Here is a 23258-nt window from a genome sequence, read left to right on the forward strand (position 1 = left end):
GTCATATGTTGATCTGCCAGCAAAGTAGTGAAATATCGTGTTTGCTTAGCTGCATGTTCCTTAAATTCAATGCACAACTGAAAAACTGTTAAAAAGGATAATTGTCATACTATGGAAAGGTAAATTTTCAGACAGTATTGTTTATTTTAAGTAATGCACATTTATTGTGTATTGTTTTGTGTATCATTCAGTGCTTTTTGTATTATGTGCTATAATTTGCAATATAGCTATTAAAATTTTTGTTTATTGTAGTTAATTTATTTTTAACATTAAATGTAGGAAATTGCTTTAAGGAAAGATGTTTTGCCCATAGTTCTATATGCTCTATTTAAAAAATACTAATCAAAAAGTTTTTTAGAGAATTTATGCATCCTTATAAATAGCTTTTAATTTTTTGTTAGAAGCTAAAGGATGTATGTAGGTTCAAGATATTAAAAAAGGCAAACATAATTAATATTACAGAGCACCAATTATGTTTGGCATCATTCCAAAGGGGGCAGCATTGACCCCTTTATGTTTTTTTTACCCAGCCACTCAGCACAATTAGTATGTGGTTTCTTTAATGCACAGTAACTCCACTCTAGTGGTTTTAATGGCTTGTGTGAATGGATACCCAGAAGCCTGCCAAGCCCACAGCCTTAATCACTGGGCTGAAGCCCAAGTCTGGGTTTGATAATTAAGGCTCAAATGGAGGTGGAATTAGTCTCTGATTACCCACTGTCTCAGCACACTTGGCAGGCCCACATCTCAGCAGAAAGACTTCATTTAAACTGGCCATCAGCTTGTTCTTCTGCTCTGCTGAGATGAAGATGGAAAAGAAAGACAGAATGAAGGTATTGGTGATCAGTTAAAGCCAACGAGCTGCACTCTGCTCTATTTGAGTCTGAGTTATCAGGCAGAAATTGATGTCGCATTGCTAGTACCTTTGTTGTTTGCTGTTTGGCTTACATATGCAAATAGTAACCTTAGGGGGAATTACCACATAGACTTGGATTGTTTTCTTCTCTTTAATAGTGGTATCAAAAGTGCTGTGTTTCATTCTGTATCACAAATGCATCTGAGGTTATTCTGATAACTGTAACACCATGGAACCAATGTTTAAAATAATGTCATAATATGTTCCTTACAGATTATTATTATTATTTAATTGAGTTTCCCAAGTCTTGAGACACATTCAGTCACTTCTGTGACACAGACAACAGTTACTTGACTATCTAGCAGCAGTGTTGGGTGAGAGGTTGAAATTCAAATTCATATTTATTTGTATAGCCTTTTATTATAATGGACATTGTTTCAAAGCAACTTTACAGATTCTATTACCAAAGACCTCTAATGAGCAAGCCGAGGGTAACAGTGCCAGGCAAACACTTCATAAATATTACAAAGAAGAAACATTGAGAGGCACCTATCCTCTTGATTGGCCTAAACCAGGAATGCCCAATACCTCATTCAAACAGGTCAACGTGATTGACATGAAATGTGGCCACTGTTTCTTTAATTTGCGGTTTGTTACCACAGCTACGCCTCAGTCCGCCTAAAGCACTGCTGATCTAGAAAGTTTTCATTCATCAGTAGCCAGTTTTTTTTTTCTTTTTTCTTTTGTAACCTACACTGTTTATGAAGATGAGTGTGCAACCAAGCACTAAGAAACCAAAAACGGTTCGATTCGGTCAAGACCATGCATCAGCAGCTACTGTCCAGATTACACAAACCTGGATGACACCATTCAGCACATTAAAAAAAAAAAAAAAAAAAAAAAAAAAAAAACCTTCAAAGCTTTTTTGAAAAATGGTAAGCCCAATCTTAAGTAGATCGCGATGACCCGTCAAATAAAATAGTAGATCTCAAGCCACAAAAGTGTGGCTTGAGACCACCCCTGGCCTGGACTATATTTGAATTAGAATTAGAATAAATAAACAAATACTACATATTTACAATAAAAATAAATCTTCAACAAAGTTAAAGCTGGAACAGTTCTCAAACTCTTCACCAATATAAAACCGAAAAAACTAAAACTAAACAAGAAAGACTGTAATATGATCATATATATATATATATATATATACATATACAGGGGTTGGACAATGAAACTGAAACACCTGGTTTTAGACCACAATAATTTATTAGTATGGTGTAGGGCCTCCTTTTGCGGCCAATATAGCGTCAATTCGTCTTGGAAATGACATATACAAGTCCTGCACAGTGGTCAGAGGGATTTTAAGCCATTCTTCTTGCAGGATAGTGGCCAGGTCACTACGTGATGCTGGTGGAGGAAAACGTTTCCTGACTCGCTTCTCCAAAACACCCCAAAGTGGCTCAATAATATTTAGATCTGGTGACTGTGCAGGCCATGGGAGATGTTCAACTTCACTTTCATGTTCATCAAACCAATCTTTCACCAGTCTTGCTGTGTGTATTGGTGCATTGTCATCCTGATACACGGCACCGCCTTCAGGATACAATGTTTGAACCATTGGATGCACATGGTCCTCCAGAATGGTTCGGTAGTCCTTGGCAGTGACGCGCCCATCTAGCACAAGTATTGGGCCAAGGGAATGCCATGATATGGCAGCCCAAACCATCACTGATCCACCCCCATGCTTCACTCTGGGCATGCAACAGTCTGGGTGGTACGCTTCTTTGGGGCTTCTCCACACCGTAACTCTCCCGGATGTGGGGAAAACAGTAAAGGTGGACTCATCAGAGAACAATACATGTTTCACATTGTCCACAGCCCAAGATTTGCGCTCCTTGCACCATTGAAACCGACGTTTGGCATTGGCACGAGTGACCAAAGGTTTGGCTATAGCAGCCCGGCCGTGTATATTGACCCTGTGGAGCTCCCGACGGACAGTTCTGGTGGAAACAGGAGAGTTGAGGTGCACATTTAATTCTGCCGTGATTTGGGCAGCCGTGGTTTTATGTTTTTTGGATACAATCCGGGTTAGCACCCGAACATCCCTTTCAGACAGCTTCCTCTTGCGTCCACAGTTAATCCTGTTGGATGTGGTTTGTCCTTCTTGGTGGTATGCTGACATTACCCTGGATACCGTGGCTCTTGATACATCACAAAGACTTGCTGTCTTGGTCACAGATGCGCCAGCAAGACGTGCACCAACAATTTGTCCTCTTTTGAACTCTGGTATGTCACCCATAATGTTGTGTGCATTGCAATATTTTGAGCAAAACTGTGCTCTTACCATGCTAATTGAACCTTCACACTCTGCTCTTACTGGTGCAATGTGCAATTAATGAAGATTGGCCACCAGACTGGTCCAATTTAGCCATGAAACCTCCCACACTAAAATGACAGGTGTTTCAGTTTCATTGTCCAACCCCTGTATGTATATACAGTGTATCACAAAAGTGAGTACACCCCTCACATTTCTGCAGATATTTAAGTATATCTTTTCATGGGACAACACTGACAAAATGACACTTTTACACAATGAAAAGTAGTCTGTGTGCAGCTTATATAACAGTGTAAATTTATTCTTCCCTCAAAATAACTCAATATACAGCCATTAATGTCTAAACCACCGGCAACAAAAGTGAGTACACCCCTTAGTGAAAGTTCCTGAAGTGTCAATATTTTGTGTGGCCACCATTATTTCCCAGAGCTGCCTTAACTCTCCTGGGCATGGAGTTTACCAGAGCTTCACAGGTTGCCACTGGAATGCTTTTCCACTCCTCCATGACGACATCACGGAGCTGGCGGATATTCGAGACTTTGCGCTCCTCCACCTTCCGCTTGAGGATGCCCCAAAGATGTTCTATTGGGTTTAGGTCTGGAGACATGCTTGGCCAGTCCATCACCTTTACCCTCAGCCTCTTCAATAAAGCAGTGGTCGTCTTAGAGGTGTGTTTGGGGTCATTATCATGCTGGAACACTGCCCTGCGACCCAGTTTCCGGAGGGAGGGGATCATGCTCTGCTTCAGTATTTCACAGTACATATTGGAGTTCATGTGTCCCTCAATGAAATGTAACTCCCCAACACCTGCTGCACTCATGCAGCCCCAGACCATGGCATTCCCACCACCATGCTTGACTGTAGGCATGACACACTTATCTTTGTACTCCTCACCTGATTGCCACCACACATGCTTGAGACCATCTGAACCAAACAAATTAATCTTGGTCTCATCAGACCATAGGACATGGTTCCAGTAATCCATGTCCTTTGTTGACATGTCTTCAGCAAACTGTTTGCGGGCTTTCTTGTGTAGAGACTTCAGAAGAGTCTTCCTTCTGGGGTGACAGCCATGCAGACCAATTTGATGTAGTGTGCGGCGTATGGTCTGAGCACTGAGAGGCTGACCCCCCCACCTTTTCAATCTCTGCAGCAATGCTGACAGCACTCCTGCGCCTATCTTTCAAAGACAGCAGTTGGATGTGACGCTGAGCACGTGCACTCAGCTTCTTTGGATGACCAATGCGAGGTCTGTTCTGAGTGGACCCTGCTCTTTTAAAACGCTGGATGATCTTGGCAACTGTGCTGCAGCTCAGTTTCAGGGTGTTGGCAATCTTCTTGTAGCCTTGGCCATCTTCATGTAGCACAACAATTCGTCTTTTAAGATCCTCAGAGAGTTCTTTGCCATGAGGTGCCATGTTGGAACTTTCAGTGACCAGTATGAGAGAGTGTGAGAGCTGTACTACTAAATTGAACACACCTGCTCCCTATGCACACCTGAGACCTAGTAACACTAACGAGTCACATGACATTTTGGAGGGAAAATGACAAGCAGTGCTCAATTTGGACATTTAGGGGTGTAGTCTCTTAGGGGTGTACTCACTTTTGTTGCCGGTGGTTTAGACATTAATGGCTGTATATCGAGTTATTTTGAGGGAAGAATAAATTTACACTGTTATATAAGCTGCACACAGACTACTTTTCATTGTGTCAAAGCAGTGTATCACAAAAGTGAGTACACCCCTCACATTTCTGCAGATATTTAAGTATATCTTTTCATGGTACAACACTGACAAAATGACACTTTGACACAATGAAAAGTAGTCTGTGTGCAGCTTATATAACAGTGTAAATTTATTCTTCCCTCAAAATAACTCAATATACAGCCATTAATGTCTAAACCACCGGCAACAAAAGTGAGTACACCCCTAAGAGACTACACCCCTATATGTCCAAATTGAGCACTGCTTGTCATTTTCCCTCCAAAATGTCATGCGATTTGTTAGTGTTACTAGGTCTCAGGTGTGCATAGGGAGCAGGTGTGTTCAATTTAGTAGTACAGCTCTCACACTCTCTCATACTGGTCACTGAAAGTTCCAACATGGCACCTCATGGCAAAGAACTCTGTGAGGATCTTAAAAGACGAATTGTTGCGCTACATGAAGATGGCCAAGGCTACAAGAAGATTGCCAACACCCTGAAACTGAGCTGCAGCACAGTGGCCAAGATCATCCAGCGTTTTAAAAGAGCAGGGTCCACTCAGAACAGACCTCGCGTTGGTCGTCCAAAGAAGCTGAGTGCACGTGCTGAGCGTCACATCCAACTGCTGTCTTTGAAAGATAGGCGCAGGAGTGCTGTCAGCATTGCTGCAGAGATTGAAAAGGTGGGGGGTCAGCCTGTCAGTGCTCAGACCATACGCCGCACACTACATCAAATTGGTCTGCATGGCTGTCACCCCAGAAGGAAGCCTCTTCTGAAGTCTCTACACAAGAAAGCCCGCAAACAGTTTGCTGAAGACATGTCAACAAAGGACATGGATTACTGGAACCATGTCCTATGGTCTGATGAGACCAAGATTAATTTGTTTGGTTCAGATGGTCTCAAGCATGTGTGGCGGCAATCAGGTGAGGAGTACAAAGATAAGTGTGTCATGCCTACAGTCAAGCATGGTGGTGGGAATGCCATGGTCTGGGGCTGCATGAGTGCAGCAGGTGTTGGGGAGTTACATTTCATTGAGGGACACATGAACTCCAATATGTACTGTGAAATACTGAGCAGAGCATGATCCCCTCCCTCCGGAAACTGGGTCGCAGGGCAGTGTTCCAGCATGATAATGACCCCAAACACACCTCTAAGACGACCACTGCTTTATTGAAGAGGCTGAGGGTAAAGGTGATGGACTGGCCAAGCATGTCTCCAGACCTAAACCCAATAGAACATCTTTGGGGAATCCTCAAGCGGAAGGTGGAGGAGCGCAAAGTCTCGAATATCCGCCAGCTCCGTGATGTCGTCATGGAGGAGTGGAAAAGCATTCCAGTGGCAACCTGTGAAGCTCTGGTAAACTCCATGCCCAGGAGAGTTAAGGCAGTTCTGGGAAATAATGGTGGCCACACAAAATATTGACACTTCAGGAACTTTCACTAAGGGGTGTACTCACTTTTGTTGCCGGTGGTTTAGACATTAATGGCTGTATATTGAGTTATTTTGAGGAAATAATAAATTTACACTGTTATATAAGCTGCACACAGACTACTTTTCATTGTGTCAAAGTGTCATTTTGTCAGTGTTGTCCCATGAAAAGATATACTTAAATATCTGCAGAAATGTGAGGGGTGTACTCACTTTTGTGATACACTGTATACACACACACTTAAAAAGCAAATAAAAAGCATAAGACATTAGGCAATATTTAAATTACATTGGTGGATAATTTTAACACACACACCTACAACCAATTTAGATAACGGTGGGTAAATAATTTTACTGCCAAGCTGTGATGTATTTTTACCAAATGCTTTTAGATGCACCAAGTTGAGTCACTCATCCAGAAATGTGCTCTTGGAAGGGAACTTGATGTTCCCTATTTTTTGTATAGTAATTGAGTAAGCAGTTGAAGAGATAGTACACCCTAAGTGCAGGATTATACTGTTCTTATCTGGACCACTCTGTCCAGAAGAAACAGGCACAGAGCGAACCACTGATCCCTCCTCGTCAGCCAGATGTCTTATTTAACTGGAAATTCCCCTTTTTCACAGAGGCACAACCTGCCTGCGCCAATTTAACCTGTTTTCGGTTTACCTGCTCCAGTCTGAGGAGGATGAGAAGTGAGTGTGAGAAGGTTTCTCCAGGAAGTAACGTGCACTTAGAGATTACTCCTGGTTCCTTTTCTGTTCCTAGTGCCAAGTAGTTTCTATTTAATATTACATTTTCCTGTCTTCCATCTTCTAATAAATAAATAATGAGATATTTTAATCTCTGTCCATCTCAAAGGTAAAGGATTTTTTTTTAGCTTGTTGCTCCTGCTTTGTCCTCTGCTGCTGAATGAGATGCAAATAAATGTGTTTGTAAATAAGCACTGGTGTGTTGATTACTTGGAGCAGAGTTGAATATTGTTCTTGATGCCTTTCTTTGCACTAGCATGGTATAGAGTAGTGCAACAGGCAATGAATAATAAATGCATGCAATTATAGATGAATCAGGATTCATTGTAGTGATAAACATTTCAGGTTTGGTCATGTCAGTACTTTGACAGCAACAGAAAATACAGGGTTTAAATGTTTCCTCTGTACTGTAATATTACGGATTGATTTAGATTAGTTTTTGGTTTCATTACTTGTATATTTATAATACACACACTGGATACTTAAAGTAAAAAAAGTCTACTCATCCATGTAAAAATAGCAGGTTTGTAATGTAAAAAAAAATAGACTGTTATGTTCACCTTTAATGTTACACATAATCTGTACAATACAGTTGTAAAACATTAAGCTAAACAAGCTGAAATTATTATAACTTTTAATTTTTCTCCACTAAATTATGTGGTTGTGTAAGTGTGCACAACCTCTTATAGTAATTGGGAATGTGGCTGTGTTCAAAATGAACAAATCACATCTAAACTCGTGTTAAATAGTAGTCAATAACACCTGCCATCAATTAAAGTGACTCTGATTAACCATGGGAAATTCATCTCCTCTTATTTACGTAGTTGTGTCCAAAGCCATGGTCTGCAAAGAACTTACAAAGCTTGAAAGGGATCTTATTGTTAGTATTAGTCAGGAGAAGGGTATGAAAAAAACCTCCAAGCCATTACATATACCGTGGAAGACAGTTAAGTCGGTCATCAATAGGTGAATAAAATATGGGCACATTACATAACATTACCAAGAACTGGGTGCCCATTAAAATTGTTGAAAGACTAAAAGAAAACGGTTCGGCGAGGCTGGCAAGAGGCATAGGAGCTGCAGAATTTTTTTTCTTTAGCAAGTATTAGTTGTGTACTACATGTGACAATAATCTCCAATATTCTTCATATGTCTGAGCTGTGGGGTAGGGGGACAAAACAGAAGCCTTTTCCTACAAAGAGAAACATCCAAGCCCGGCTTGGCATTTAGCGAAAACCTACATTAAGTCTGTCAAAAGCATGTAGGAAAATGTGTTGTAGTCTGACGTGACCAAGGTTAAACTCTTTGGCCAAAGTTTCAAAAGGTGTGTGTGGTCCAAAAACAACACTGTGCTTTATCAAAAAGAACACAATAACAACAGTGAAGCATGGTGGTGGCAGCATTATGCTTTGAGGCTTGATATTAGTCAAGTTGGAAGGAATTATACAGTTCCAGATATCAGTCAGTTTGGCACAAAATATTTAGGCCTCTGCTGAAAAGGTGACTCTGTCTGTGAAAAGACTGAATGCTGTCAACAAAATCAAGAGATGCTTCAGCAAAGGATTAGTTTAAAGGTGTGCTTATTTATTTAATCACATAGTATGTTTTTGGTTTGGTTGTATTTTTTGCCCTCCCTCCCTCTTTAAAAATTCAACCTGTTTTTTAGTTGAATTGTACAGATTATAGGTCACATAATAGTAAATGATACATTTTGTCCTCATACAAAGGGAAATGAACACTGTTAACTAATTAATGGTAATATATAGGCATGCCAGGCTGAGCTTTTGTCACTGCTTTCTGCCATCAATTCCATATTTCTGAGAATTTGCTGAAAAATTAAGCAATCAGTTATAACTATATTTAAATAATACATTTAATGAGTGTTATGATATTTACCTGTGATTTACCCAGTAGCCTGCACTACTCTCTGCATCAGTATAAAAAAACTACAGTATAATATTTACTGTTACCATGGCGTTAAATTACAGATACCAACAAAGGATTTTGGCTGTTTTGCCCAATTTGTTAAATGTTAGCTGTTGTAATGGCCTTTATCAGGTAAAAGTCCGTGTGCATGCTGGACTAATTGCTGCTTTTAATATATTTATTCCTGAACCAGGCGAAGTGAAAACTGAGGATACCGCGAAAGAGGGAGAGGAGAAACCGGAGGAGGATAACGATTATCATCGCAGTGATGAGCAGGTACAAAAGCTTTTTGTTTCTCTGCTTTCTTTTTTTCTATAGTGCAGCAGCATATTTTCTTTACTTATTATTGGTGTAATACATTTACATGACTGAATGCAGTTGGAGCAATTGAAGGTTAAGGGCCTTGCCTCAGGGGCCCAACAGTGGCAACCTGGCAATATGTGTATGTTTATTAATAACAAAGAAAAAATGTTGCATTTCAATTGCATTAATTTTATTAAATACATGTAAAGAATGTAAATATACTAACCTCATTTTAGTAAACGTTAGGACATTTTGTAAAATGCAATAAAAACAAGAATGTGATTTGCTCATTCTTTTGCACCTTTATTTAACTGACAAAAATACAAAGAAATGACTTCTGTTTTCACCATCCAGCTTTATTGTACAGTATTTTGAAAATATAAACACATTTTGAATTTGATGCCTGCAACAATCTCAAAAAAGTTGGTACAGAGTTTATAAAATATTCAAGCTACCCCATTTAAAATGTTCCACAACAAACAGGTGAATTGGTAACAGCGAGTGTATCACGAGTGGCTATAAAAGGAGGGTCCAGGGTTTTTGCAAACAAGGATGGGTCATGGTTCACAACTTTGTGACCAACATTGAGAGAATCTGTCAAAAAGACATTTCTCTAGACTACATTGCAAATAATTTACAGTAAAAGTCTTTTAACCGTCTACAATACATAATATTGTAAAAAGATTTAGGTAATCCTGAGAGATCTCAGTATAGTGCAGAGAAAGTCAGTGTAGGGCAAGGCCAGAAACCACTGTTGATTAGGTTTGACATTTGAGCCCTCAGACTGCAAGGAACCATCATGCTACTTAAATGAATGTAGCCACATGATCTAGGGAGTGATTTGGAAAACCATTGTCACTTAACATAGTCTGCCACTGCATCAAGAACTGCTACCTGAAACTTTTACACAATAAAAAAGCCGTACATCAATTCTGTGCAGACACACGGATGAGCTGTCTGGGCCCGGGCTCATCTGAGATGTACTTAAAGAGAGTAGAAACATGTGCTTTGGTCACGGTTAAAATGAATCCACATTTTAGCTTGTTTTCAGGAAAAGTAAATGTTGAGTTTTCCTGGCAAAGAAACTAAAATGACCATGTAATTTCAAGGAAACGTCTTTTGCAGTGGTGCCGCTTGGTTTTATAAACACAAAATGCATGTGCCTGACTGGCCCACCTGCAATTCAGATCTGTCTCCTACTGAAAATGTATGACAAATCATGTAGAGGAGAATCAGATAAGGCCGACCACAGATTTATCAGCAGCTCAAGTCTTGCATCAAGCCAAAATGGCTAAAAATGCCACTGTTAATACTGCAACAATTAGTTCCCAACTTGGGTGGCACGGAATGGCGGCATGGTGACTCAGTGGGTAGCACTGTTGCCTCACAGCAAGAGGATCCTGGGTTCGATTCCCATGTGTATTGGTCCGGGTCCTTTCTGTGTGGAGTTTGCATGTTCTCCCCGTGTCTGCGTGGGTTTCCTCCGGGAGCTCCGGTTTCCTCCCACAGTCAAAGGACGTGCAAGTGAGGTGAATTGGAACTACGAAATTGTGTTTGACATTAAAAACTTGAGCTGATGAATCTTGTATAACCAGTAATTACTTGTCTTGTCATGAATGTAACCAAAGTGTGTAAAACATGACTTTAAAATCCTAAGAAATAAATAAATTAACATGTGTAGAGGACAAACCATGCTGTGCAAGTTAAGTGAACTGGTGCTTCCTAGACAGTAAGTTAGTGCTGCTCAGACAGTGATAGATTATTTGTCTTTGACTGGAGTGATCTGACAAGGTCTTCCCTTCTGCAGCTCAGGTGTATCAGACTTTTTTTCTACAAAGCTACAGGCTTATGCAGAGGATGAGTCAATTGGTCCATGATAGATAAGACTTTGCTTAGTAGTCTGTTTTCTGCAACAGTGTCCAGAGTTTTCAGTTTACTGACCGCATGAAACAGGTTTTTTATTAGATAAGGTTGCAAAAAAATAGACAACACGAAGAGTCAAAGGTAGAACACCATTAGCAGGCTTTTCCAAAACGTATTTGTTTTCCCTGCTGGTTACTGAGGCATGGCTGTAGTCCTTATTTTTGTTACCCTTTTGTAAACCACAGTGCTATAAAAGACAAAAGCTTCTCTTTTTGTAGCAGTGGTGATTTGAACTTGTGATACTGAGATACAGTGCTGTTTCTGTCAGTGGAGTCAGGGGGCTGTTTGGTATTCTTCCCCATTCTCTCCTCAGCCTGTCGCACTGTTAATAATTCAGGAACTGGAGATTGGGGCACGCAGTCTTATTTTCAGACCTCTTTCATTCCCATAAAGGGCAGCATCTGAGATGACCTCCTGCGTATTGGATTTGACTCAAGATTTTCATTGGCTGAATGCTGCTATTTGCACATTCTGATTCAGATTTTTGGCATTTAGCAGATGCTTTGTATCCAAATCAACTTACAGTACTGTGACAGTATATTGTCTAAGCAATTGAGGGGCTTGCTCAAGGGCCCAACAGTGACAACCTGGCAGTGGTGGTGCTTGAGCCAGCGACTTTCTGAATACTAGTCCAGTATCTTAACCACTAGGCTACGACTTGCCCTTAAAATAGCACAATTTACATTTTCGGCATTTAGCGGACGCTTTTTATCCAAAGCAACTTACAGTGCTCTGACAGTATGCAGTCTAAGCAATTGACGGTTTAAGGGGCTTGCTCAAGGGCCCAACAGTGACAACCTGGCAGTGGTGGTGCTTGAGCCAGTGACTTTCTGTATACTAGTCCAGTATCTTAACCACTAGGCTACAACTAGCCCTTAAAATGGCACCATTTACATTTTCGGCATTTAGCGACTTACAGTACTGTGACAGTACAAAGTGACTTACAGTACTGTGACAGTGTACAATATGAGCAATTGAGGGTTAAGGGCCTTGCTCAAGGGCCCAACAGTGACAGCCTGGCAGTGGTGGGGCTTGAGCCAATAACCTTCTGATTACTAGTTCAGTATCTTAACCGCTAGGCTACAGCTGCCTATAAAAATACAGTGATTGGAGGCATGGTTCAAACCCCTGTCTGGATTCATATTCCTGTGCTGCACCCAGTAAGTCCAGCTGCACCATTGTGCCACCCTTCAAAGCAGAACTTATTGTGTAAAAATGATTTGTCTCAGCAGTGCCAGATGAAGTTTATGTCATTAGTGAATATACTGTGTGTGAGTATACAATCTTCAGCGCAGTAAACCGAATAAACGTACTGCATAAATTCAGCAGTAGCAGATTCTGATTGTGGAGAGAGTCGTGTTTGCTGAATTCATTCTAAATTTATGGCAAACTGCCTGTCTTGGCCATTATGGTGTGTATCTCAGCCAGAGAGAGGACAGAGAGAAAGGAAAGCACTTATATCCCTGTGGACTGCAGATCAGTTGTGGTGTGTCTCTGCTTTGTGACCTTGAGTTGGCATTTTGAGTCAAATGTTTCCAGCACAGACTTCCAGTAATGTGTGGTGGGGGGCTGTTTTTTTTTTTTTTTACTTCAAAGACTTTTTTCTATTTCATATTTTTCTCTGAAAAGAAGCCAATGCTGGCACTGCTTTTCAGCAAACCTGTCCAAGAACCGCTCAAATCACTAAAAAAAAAAAGCTTCATTCTACATCAAAATGTCTCAAAGCAGCTTTAGAAAGAGTCAGGTTCAAAACCCAAGCTAAGCCTAAAGTAGAAAAGGAATAAAAAATTGGAGAACCAAGACTCAAAACTGAGACTTTCTTTTTGAGTGACCTGAACATATTTAGATTAAATTAAGATTAAATTAATAAATAAAGTGTAAAACTTTAAAACCCTATTTCTGGAAAAAGTCTAGCTATTTTGTAAAATGCAATAAAAACAGAATCTGTGATTTACTAATTCTCTTGAATGTTAATTTAGCTGACAAGAGTACAATGAAAATATAGAAAAATGTTTTCACTGACCAACCTAATTGTACAAGGGTTATTCAAAAGTTTCCGCACTTTTTAAAACTCTATTTATTAAAAAATTTAAAAACAAATGACTTAATTCTTTACACAGTCACCTTCAGATGCATTTTTCCCAGCGTCGTACAAACTTTGTAACGCCATCAGCACAAAATGTTTTTGGTTGAGCGAGTAGCCACTGATGCACCACTGCTTTCACATCATCACATAAAAATCTTCTTCCCCTTAAAGCTTCTCTGAGTGGTACAAAAAGGTAAGAATCAGATGGCGCTAAATCCGGACTGTAAGCTCTCTCTCAGTCTCTCAGATACGACCAATTACTACTCCTCCCGCCCTCACCGTTTCTAACGAAAATATAAAAGTGCCGAAACTTTTTGAAGATCCCTTGGTTTGGGAACTGAGGAGACACTAATTGTTGTAGTTTGGCAAGGGAGTTTTTGTCCATTCTTGATTGATACAAGACTAGCTGTTCAACACAGTGTAGTTGCTATTGTCTAATTTTTCTTTTAATGATCTGCCATTTTTAGTTAGAGACAGATATGTACTGCAGTCGGGCCAGCCAAGCACATGCACTCTGTGTCTACAAAGCTACACTGTTGTAGCACATGCACAATGCTAAAAGAACATGGACTTCCCTAGTAAAGAAGGCACCTAAATGGCAGCATACGTCTCTCTAAAAATAAATCTTGCTTTAAATCTTGAAATTAAATTTCTCATGAGGTTTGACACAAAGTCACGGCCCTATGATTCCCTCGCCTGTTATCAATTCATCTGCATCGTGAAATGTTTCCAATGGTATAACTTATATGTTCTACAAACAATAATTCAGGAACTGGAGATTGGGGCATGCAGTCTTACTTTCAGTCCTACAAAGCAGCGGTCCCCAACCTTTTTTGCACCACGGACCGGTTTCATATGAAATTATAATTTCATGGACCGGCAGGGGCAAAGGGACTTAAAATAGAATAACTATACTACTCACAAATAAGCTTTTTTTTTGCTGCGAGACGCTGCTTCCACCTGGGGGTGATATGAGACGATAAACACCCATGTGGCTGATGTAGTAATTTCTAATTATTTATTCTTTCGGTGTGGCCCGGTAATACATGACCCACGGACTGGACCTCTGCTATAAAGGGCAGATCTGAGATCATCATCTGAGATGACCTCCTGCGCATTGGATTTGACTCAGGATTTTCATTGGCTGAATGCTGCTATTTGCACATTCTGTTTTTTAAGCATATGTGTGCCTTATGCATTCTTGGACAAAGTAGTCACTAAGAAAGTCATTTTCACTAAACTCGTCTTCCTGGTCTTGGACACTGTTTCTGGCGCTACACTGGGATTAGATAGAAAAACACCCTGGACAGGGCACCAGTTCATCACAGAGCATCACACATCTTCATTTACTCACTCACTCCCCCAATTTTTATGAGCTTAGGAAGAGATGGAGTACACTGAGAAAATTCAGAGGAAGCATAACACATATAAAAAGACAGTGACTGGAGGCATGGTTCAAACCCTTGTCTGGAGGCAGGATTCATGTTGCTGTGCAGCATACAAACCTTTCACTCTTATTTCACCTCTGTCTCAGTGTGTTGCAGGAATCAGATTAAAAATGACTAAGGATTATTTAGAACTTTACAAACTTCTAACTTTGTGTATAGTTGAAAAATCAATCATGTCATAAATCAGTTATTTAAATAAATTATTTGTTAACCATAGGATATTTTTCCATGTATTTCTTTTAAGATGTCGATGTAGTGCTGCTTGGCTAAAATCTGTATTTAGTCATTGCTTTTTGTGTGTGAGGATGTTAATTGCAACAATTTGAAACATTCACATAAACACAAGCATGTCAGTCTCAAATCAAATCAAATCAGTTTGCTGTGGGATGTTCTGCTAGCACACCAGCACTAAGATTCTGAACTCCCCTGTTCGAATCTTAGCTCTGCTACCAGACGGCTGGGCGCCCTCTAGCAGGCACAGTTAACAATGTCTGCAGAAGACAAAAAAAATTGGCCATTAAGTCTGCTGGGTGAGAAAAGACCGGATCAATAAGTGGGCGAGCTGGTAAGCAGCCCAGGGCGCCTGTGCAGAAGTGGAGGAGCATGGTGCGAGATAACCGGCTTCATGTGTGAATCCACAGAGGCACAGGCGAAAAAGAAGGGGTTGAGGTACTGTGCACGTGTTGAAGGGGGCGTGGGCCAGGTGATATACCCTCCTCGGATGCAATCAGGATCCCCAGCAGGGAAAGATTAATTGTCTACACTAAATCGGAAGAAAAGGGGAGGACATGCATAAATTAAATAGAAAAAAAAAATCAGCGGTCAGCCTGTACTCAGTATATTAGAAATTAGAAGTACGTGGCAGATGCTTTTGGTTCTACTAATGATGAGCTAATGTTTGAGTAATGATCACATAATTTCAGCCTTGTAGTTTGTTTATGTGCAGCTGGATGTGCACACAGTCTCTATAGCTTTCATCTCAAGCCATGGAGACTCCAATGACTAATGACTCTGCATTAGTCATTTGTGGCATCGTTTGGGTTGAATGCGACTGGAGCCTGTGCTGTATCGACTTAGTGTACGCTAAAGTACACACACACACACTCATTTTTCCTTGCTTCCCCATTAACAGTCTCGTGCTGCTTCGCTCCACTCTCTTCTCTTCTTTTTGTCTCCTGTTCTCTGTTTTAGTCAGCTCATGTGTTCATCTGCAATTTACCGTTCAAACTTTCCCACCAGGGATTCCAGCACGGCACGCTCACTATTTGCCCTTTAAATGGGGAATGTGGTTAGCTTCCATAAACAAAGTCTAGACAGTCTCTGTGTGGGGGTGTGCACGCATACTAGGTTTCCAGGGGGCTCCTTAAATGCAGGAGCTTCATCTTTCTTCATTAGCCTGGGCCGTTTGGGGAGCCTTTGAACCCACTTCGAGCCTAGCCCAAATCTGGGCCATCAAACATGCACACACTCCATCTGCAGCCTGGCTCAGAACAATAACCAAACTCCCACTGGGTTCATTTGGGCAGAGGGTGTGATGTACAGCTAATCAAATTGTGTATAGCAGTGGTGAGGGCTGCTGTGTGTTTGACATCTTACTGGTGCACATCTTGTTGTATGCTGGGTTTATATGTATAAATATGATGCTGAGCGCATATATACATGGAGAAATAGGAATAACTGACATGTGTAAAGGAAATATCATGGGAAGCTTTTTTTTATAGCTCAGTATAATGTAGCATGTAGCTGCCTTGGGGTGTGTTCCATTAAAGTAAATTGTAGGACAACCGCTACACTAACAGACACTTACTCTTAGTGATTTTGTCACCTCCATCAACTCTTTACTAAAAACTAGCAGGATGACTGGGTCTGACTTATTTAATTTAGCTTTAATTTCCTTCGGGATCAATAAAGTATCTATTTATCTATCTATTTTGCATGGCTAGCTAATAGTGCATTTTGGGTTTAGATGGTTCTTTCTTACATCTTTGCTCTCTCTTTCTCAGGTGAGTATCTGTCTGGAGTGTAACAGCAGTAAGCTGCGTGGACTCAAGCGGAAATGGATCCGCTGCTCGGCCCAGGCTACCGTCCTCCACCTTAAAAAATTCATCGCTAAGAAGCTCAACCTGACGTCCTTCAATGAGGTACGTCCAGCAGCTTCTCCCTGCCGCATACAGCATACATTCCAGACCTATTCAGCAACATCTTTTTAGTTTAGAATATCTTATGAGCGCAGTGAGATGTTAATGTGTGGTTTGCACTGTTTGCAGCAAGGTAGATTACGGTTTTGCTTCCTAAGTGACAATTAATCAAACAGTACAGTCTGTCAGGGCCAAAGCATTTTAACATGTCACTAAATATACAAGGGATTTTCAAAAAGTTTCCGCACTTTTTTATATTTTGGTTGCAAACGGTGAGGGCGGGAGGAGTAGTAATTGGTCGTATCTGAGAGACTGAGAGACTGAGAGAGAGAGCTTACAGTCCGGATTCCGGAAATATATATAGAAGGAGCAATCAAATCGTTTTGGAATCATGTAAAGGCAACACAACTATCTCAAAGAAAACAGCTCAATTTCCTTGTCCTTCCTTTCACCCAGAACTCGAGAGGCGCACATCAAGGCTCTTCTCTGTTTTAGCGTCCAAGCGGTGGAACGAACTTCCCCTGTCTGTTTGAAACATCTGAGTCTCTCACCATCTTCAAAAGACGATTAATGACCCACTTCTTTACTTCTTTACTAAGTACTTAAGCTTAGAACGAACATAAACTTACTGACCTTTTATAGCATCTTAAAAAGAGGGTTTCAGCAGATTTGTATCACTGGACTGTTGTTTAATTAAACTAGAGTAGGGAAATGTGTACTGTAGAAGATCTTCTGTAAGTCAGTCTGAATAAGAGCTTCTGCTATATGCCAAAAATGTAAATGTAAAACTGAGGTTGGTTCATCATGCAGAAGTAAAAGAAGTGCAGGTCATCTTGGCCAGGTCAACTCCCCAACTTTAGCAATTATGACAGTTGGTGTCTGTGTATGTTCTTAGAAGTGCTTTTTAATTTGTTAATTTGTTGACTGAGTTGCAGGCTGATGAATTCAAAGTGGTATTTGTGGTGCACATGTAACAAGGCACCCAAGTCAGGTCACCAAATTTTCAGCATCATGTTATGGAAATGCTCTTTAGAAGGAAAGTAAATGTTAGGGAGCACAGACTAATCTCAGATAAAAAAAAAAAAACCTGCTTCCCTTTGGCAGCAAAAGGGCATATTCAGCAAACTGCTGTGTACCCCAGCTCCCAGACTAACCCAACAGTATCTGAAACATGTTGTAAAGAGGAAAAGGCCAGGAGTGCGCCATCATGATTTATTTAGAAAGACTATTGGCTTTAAACACAACAAAAGGTGCCTCTAAGAAGTGCTCAACAAGGGGAATAAATACAGTGGAACCTTGATTTAACAGACTAAAAGGGGGGTGCTCTGGTCCTTAAAATGGTGCGAAAATTTACAAAACAAAGCACTAAGGTCCACAAAAGTGCAAAACATGTACATATGATAAACAGTAAAATGAACAATGTAAATAGAAATGTAAATATTTAATGTAAAACCTGTAAATAAATATTAAAACTGGTGTACTGTACTACTGGGTGGAATTTCATTTACTTTGTGTGGTGGAGGAGATTTTTTCCCTGTAATCGTATAGTGGGGACACAGAGTATCTATTAGTCTGAGTCTGAAGCACTTTTGGTGGTTACTGGAGCAGTGCTGGTGCAAAACTAAGCACTAGAACTTGCAAAAATTAAGCATAAAATACAGAGAAAAAGACGAAAACAAAGCGAGCCTCCTGACAAAACAAAGCCTTTCACTTATGTAAATGGAGAGATGTGCGCTGGCTAGCGGACAATTACTGAACTACTGGTCTTGGTACGCTTCACGTGGGAATTTTAAACAATCGGACCGGACATTCGGTTTTCTAGATTTTGTCCATTAAATCTAAAGTCCGTCAAATGGAGGTCCATTAAATTGAGGTTCCACTGTACTGTTTGTTTGTTTTTGTTTTTAAATAATTTTTAGTCCATCAAATTGATACAAATCCCATGTTTGTGACTCGTTGTATCATGTATGGAAAGATGTTCGACAGTTGTTCTTCAGCGCTCTGTATATCTACATAGAATCTATGTCATAACCTCTTTCTGAGTCAGTTCAGCATATCAGGGCTTTTTCCCCACAGCTGTACATTCAAACTTTACACCATATGTTTAGCTTTGTAATATCATTCGCTCTCCATCATGGACCGCCTGTCAGACGCACTGTAGCACGATTCAAACGGCCAACTCCGAAACACGACTGATCATTATCTCAGTTCACCCATTTCTTATGTGAAAAGCCTGTGGGTGGGTTTGTGCCACTCTGCTCCGGCTGAGCTCTGTTCATAGCTATATAGCTGTCAGACGTCTTTTGTTTTCTATTGAGCATGTATTCATTGTTTCTGCCAATCATAGCGAACAAAATAGAACAAGCTGGTGCTGCAATGTGCCGTGCACACAAATGGAACTAATGTTAATAAAACAATAGTCTTTAAAGGATGTCATTAAAATTCTTCAAAGCTATCTATCCTTTTATACTAGCTTTTATTTTTATAGAGCAAAGCAGAGTGATAGCTTGTTCTGACTCAATTTGGGAGATTATTGGTTCCTCCATTAGGGGGTGCTGTGGTTATTCTGCACTTTTTCCCTTCTTAGTCAGGGTCATAGGTATAGCTACGCCTATGCTTGGTGACTATGCTATGAGTGCTTAGCACACTGGGGGCATTTCTTGTTCTCTTTCTGCTTTTTTTTCTCAAGTTGGGCCACAGTACCTTAAAGAAGCTTAATGGTAAACAAGATTCCACTGCTAAACTGCATGGAAATGCAAGCCTTGTAAACTAGCCTTACTTTATTTTTAATAAATTAAGAAGACTGTTTGTGAATGTCTGAAGACACTATATTGCCAAAAGTTCTCACTCACCCATACAAATCATTGTATTCAGGTGTTCCAATCACTTCCATGGCCACAGGTGTATAAAACCAAGCACCTAGGCATGCAGACTGCTTCTACAAACGTTTGTGAAAGAATGGGTCGCTCTCAGGAGCTCAGTGAATTCCAGCGTGGTACCGTGATAGGATGCCACCTGTGCAACAAGTCCAGTCATGAAATTTCCTTGCTACTAAATATTCCACAGTCAACTGTCACTGCTATTATAACAAAGTGGAAGCGATTGGGAACGACAGCAACTCGGCCACGAAGTAGTAGCCACATAAAATGACAGAGCGGGGTCAGCAGATGCTGAGGTGCATAGTGCACAGAGGTCGCCAACTTTCTGAAGAGTCAATCGCTACAGACATCCAAACTTCATGTGGCCTTCAGATTAGCTCAAGAACAGTGTGTAGAGCTTCATGGAATGGGTTTCCATGGCTGAGCAGCTGCATCCAAGCCTTACATCACTGGACTCTAGAGCAGTGTAAACATGTTCTCTGGAGGGACGAATCACACTTCTCCGTCTTGCAATGGACAAGTCTGGGGTTGCCGGTTGCCAGGAGAACGATACTTGTCTGACTGCATTGTGCCAAGTGTAAAGTTTGGTGGAGGGGGATTATGGTGTGGGGGTGTTTTTCAGGAGTTGGACTCGGCCCCTTAGTTCCATTGAAAGGAACTCTTAATGCTTCAGCATACCAAGAGATTTTGGACAATTTCACTCTCCTAACTTTGTGGGAACAGTTTGGGGATGGCCCCTTTCTGTGACTGCGCACCAGTGCACAAAGCAAGGTCCATAAAGACCTTTGGTGTGGAAGAAATTGACTGGCCTGCACAGAGTCCTGACCTCAACCCGATAGAACACCTTTGGGATGAATTAGAGTGGAGACTGCGAGCCAGGCCTTCTCGTCCAACATCAGTGTCTGACCTCACATATGTGCTTCTGAAGAATGGTCAAAAATTCCCATAAACACACTCCTAAACCTTGTGGAAAGCCTTCCCAGAAGAGCTGAAGCTGTTATAGCTGCAAAGGGTGGGCCGACATCATATTAAACCCTATGGATTAAGAATGGGATGTCACTCAAGTTCATATGCGTGTGAAGGCAAATGAGTGAATACTTTTGGCAGTATAGTGTACAGTATATTGCCCCCTATCGGATCTCATGCTAAAAATTCTACACAGTAGTTTATATTAAAATTCTTCTTAATAGTTTTATTTTAATTTTATCGCCGGTCATGTACATATTTTAGTGGAATTAGATTTTTTTTCATTTGAAGCAGGCCAGTGCAATATATAAGTAATGTTATCACAACAGTAAAGTAGATTATAGTCATGACAATAACGAAGCAGGCCATCGCAATAATAAGCAAGGTCATTGCAATAGGGATGAGGACCATGACAACAATAAAGCTGAGCGCCACAGTTACAAAGAATGCTTTCACAAAGAACGCTTTCACAGCTGAGAAGCTTGCTGTGGCAAGACTGAATCTCACACTTGTTATAGTGAAGCATGCTATTATTATGTTAAATGGCCTTTTCTCAAGTCGATATAAATCACAAAGTACGAGGGATCTTCAAAAATTTTCCACACATATATTTTTTCATTGAAAATGGTGAGGGTGGGAGGAGTAGTAATTGGTCGTGTCTGAGAGACTGAGGGAGAGCTTATAAGAAGATTTAGCACCATCTGATTTCCTGCCTTTTGGACCGCTCAAAGAAGCTTTAAGGGAAGAATGTTTTCATGTGGTGATGATGTAAAAGCAGTGGTGGTGCATCAGTGGCTACACGCTGAACCAAAAACATTTTTTTGCTGATGGCGTTAAAAAGTTGGTACGACGCTGGGAAAAAAGCATCAGAAGGTGACTGTAGAAAAGGGATATTTGTTTTTTAAATTCTTAATTAATAGAGTTGAAAAAAGTGCAGAAACTTTTTGAAGAACCCTCGTAGATATTGTTTTATTTGAAAACAGTGGTTATGGGGGCAGTATTAAGATATTTTAAAACATAAATTACAATTGTAATGTAATGTAGTACTAAATGCATACCAAGATACCATGACAATTTATCAAGTGAACAATTTGACCACATCTACATTTATGGCATATAGCATACCCTTTCATCCAAAGTGACTTACAGTACTGACAATATACACCGATCAGGCATAACATTATGACCACCTTCCTAATATTGTGTTGGTCCCCTTTTGCTGCCAATACAGCCTTGCAACTGCAATGCACTGTGTATTCTGACACCTTTCTATCAGAACCAGCATTAACCTTTTCAGCAGTTTGAGCTACAGCAGCTCCTCTGTTGGATCGGACCACACAAGCCAGCCTTCGCTCCCCACGGACATCAATGAGCCTTTGACGCCCATGACCCTGTCGCCGGTTTACCACTGTTCCTTCATTGGACCACTTTTGATATATACTGACCACTGCAGACTGGAAACACCCCACAGGATCTCTGACCCAGTCGTCTAGCCATCACAATTCAGCCCTTTTCAATCTCGCTCAAATCCTTAGGCTTGCCCATTTTTTCCTGCTTCTAACACATCAACTTGTTCAGTGTTCACTTGCTGCCTAATATATCCCACCCACTAACAGGTGCCGTGATGAAGAGATAATCAGTGTTATTCACTTCACCTGTCAGTGCTCATAATGTTATGCCTGATCGGTGTATTTTGTCAAAGCAATTAATGGTCTTGTTCAACCTGGCAGTGGTGGGGCTTGAACCAGCAACCTTACGATTACTTATCCAGTACCTTAACCACTATGCTACAACTGCCCTACTTACAGTTGTAACTAAACATACTACAGGCGGTTTTGTATTATCACCCTTGCTCAGGAGCCCGACAGTGGCAACTTGACAGTGGTGGGACTTGAACCAGCAGCCTTCTGATCTACTCCAGTACCTTAAACACTGAGCTACCTCTGCCAAAAAGTACTAGAAAAGACTACGGAAATAAGGAAATATTGAACAGAACATTTTGTGCTATCATAAAGGTTCTCTATCAAAAGCATTTATTATGCAAACAGCTCCCAGAGTTTATATTCACTGCATGTATACAAGAGTGCACAATGTTCTGAAATAAAGCTCACAGCCGGCTATATAATAAAACTTTAGGGTGGTCCAACAGTGGCAAGTTGGAAGTGGTGGGGCTTGAACCAGCAACCTTCTGATTACTACTCCAGTACCTTAACCACTGAGCTACATCTGCCAAAAAGGACTAGAAAAGACTAAGGAAATAAAGAAATACTGAACAGGACCTCAGGGATTTTTGTGTGCTGTCAAAGGTTCTTCTTCAAAAGCATTTTACATACAAAGAGCTCGCTCCCAGAGCTGCTAACTTTCAGTTTATATTCACTGCATGTATACCAGAGTGCATAGTTCTGAAACAAAGCTCACAGCCAGCTATATTCGAAAATCTAGGGTGGCCCAACAGTGGCAAGTTGGCAGTGGTGGGGCTTGAACCAGCAACCATCTGATTACTACTCCAGTACCTTA

At 40.7% G+C, this 23258-nt stretch overlaps 1 protein-coding gene across 1 annotated transcript in view; it reads left to right on the top strand.

The window, feature by feature from the left end:
- The window catches only part of LOC134319954 (polycomb group RING finger protein 3), a 91919-nt gene that overhangs the window by 58384 nt on the left and 10277 nt on the right, over positions 1-23258 (top strand). The window contains exons 7-8 of the mRNA XM_063001237.1: positions 9192-9274; positions 16762-16899. Of these exons, the coding sequence (XP_062857307.1) occupies positions 9192-9274; positions 16762-16899 (221 nt within the window). The remainder of the gene's footprint in view (positions 1-9191; positions 9275-16761; positions 16900-23258) is intronic.

Source organism: Trichomycterus rosablanca, chromosome 1 (assembly GCF_030014385.1).
Source record: "Trichomycterus rosablanca isolate fTriRos1 chromosome 1, fTriRos1.hap1, whole genome shotgun sequence".
Classification (NCBI taxonomy): domain Eukaryota; kingdom Metazoa; phylum Chordata; class Actinopteri; order Siluriformes; family Trichomycteridae; genus Trichomycterus; species Trichomycterus rosablanca.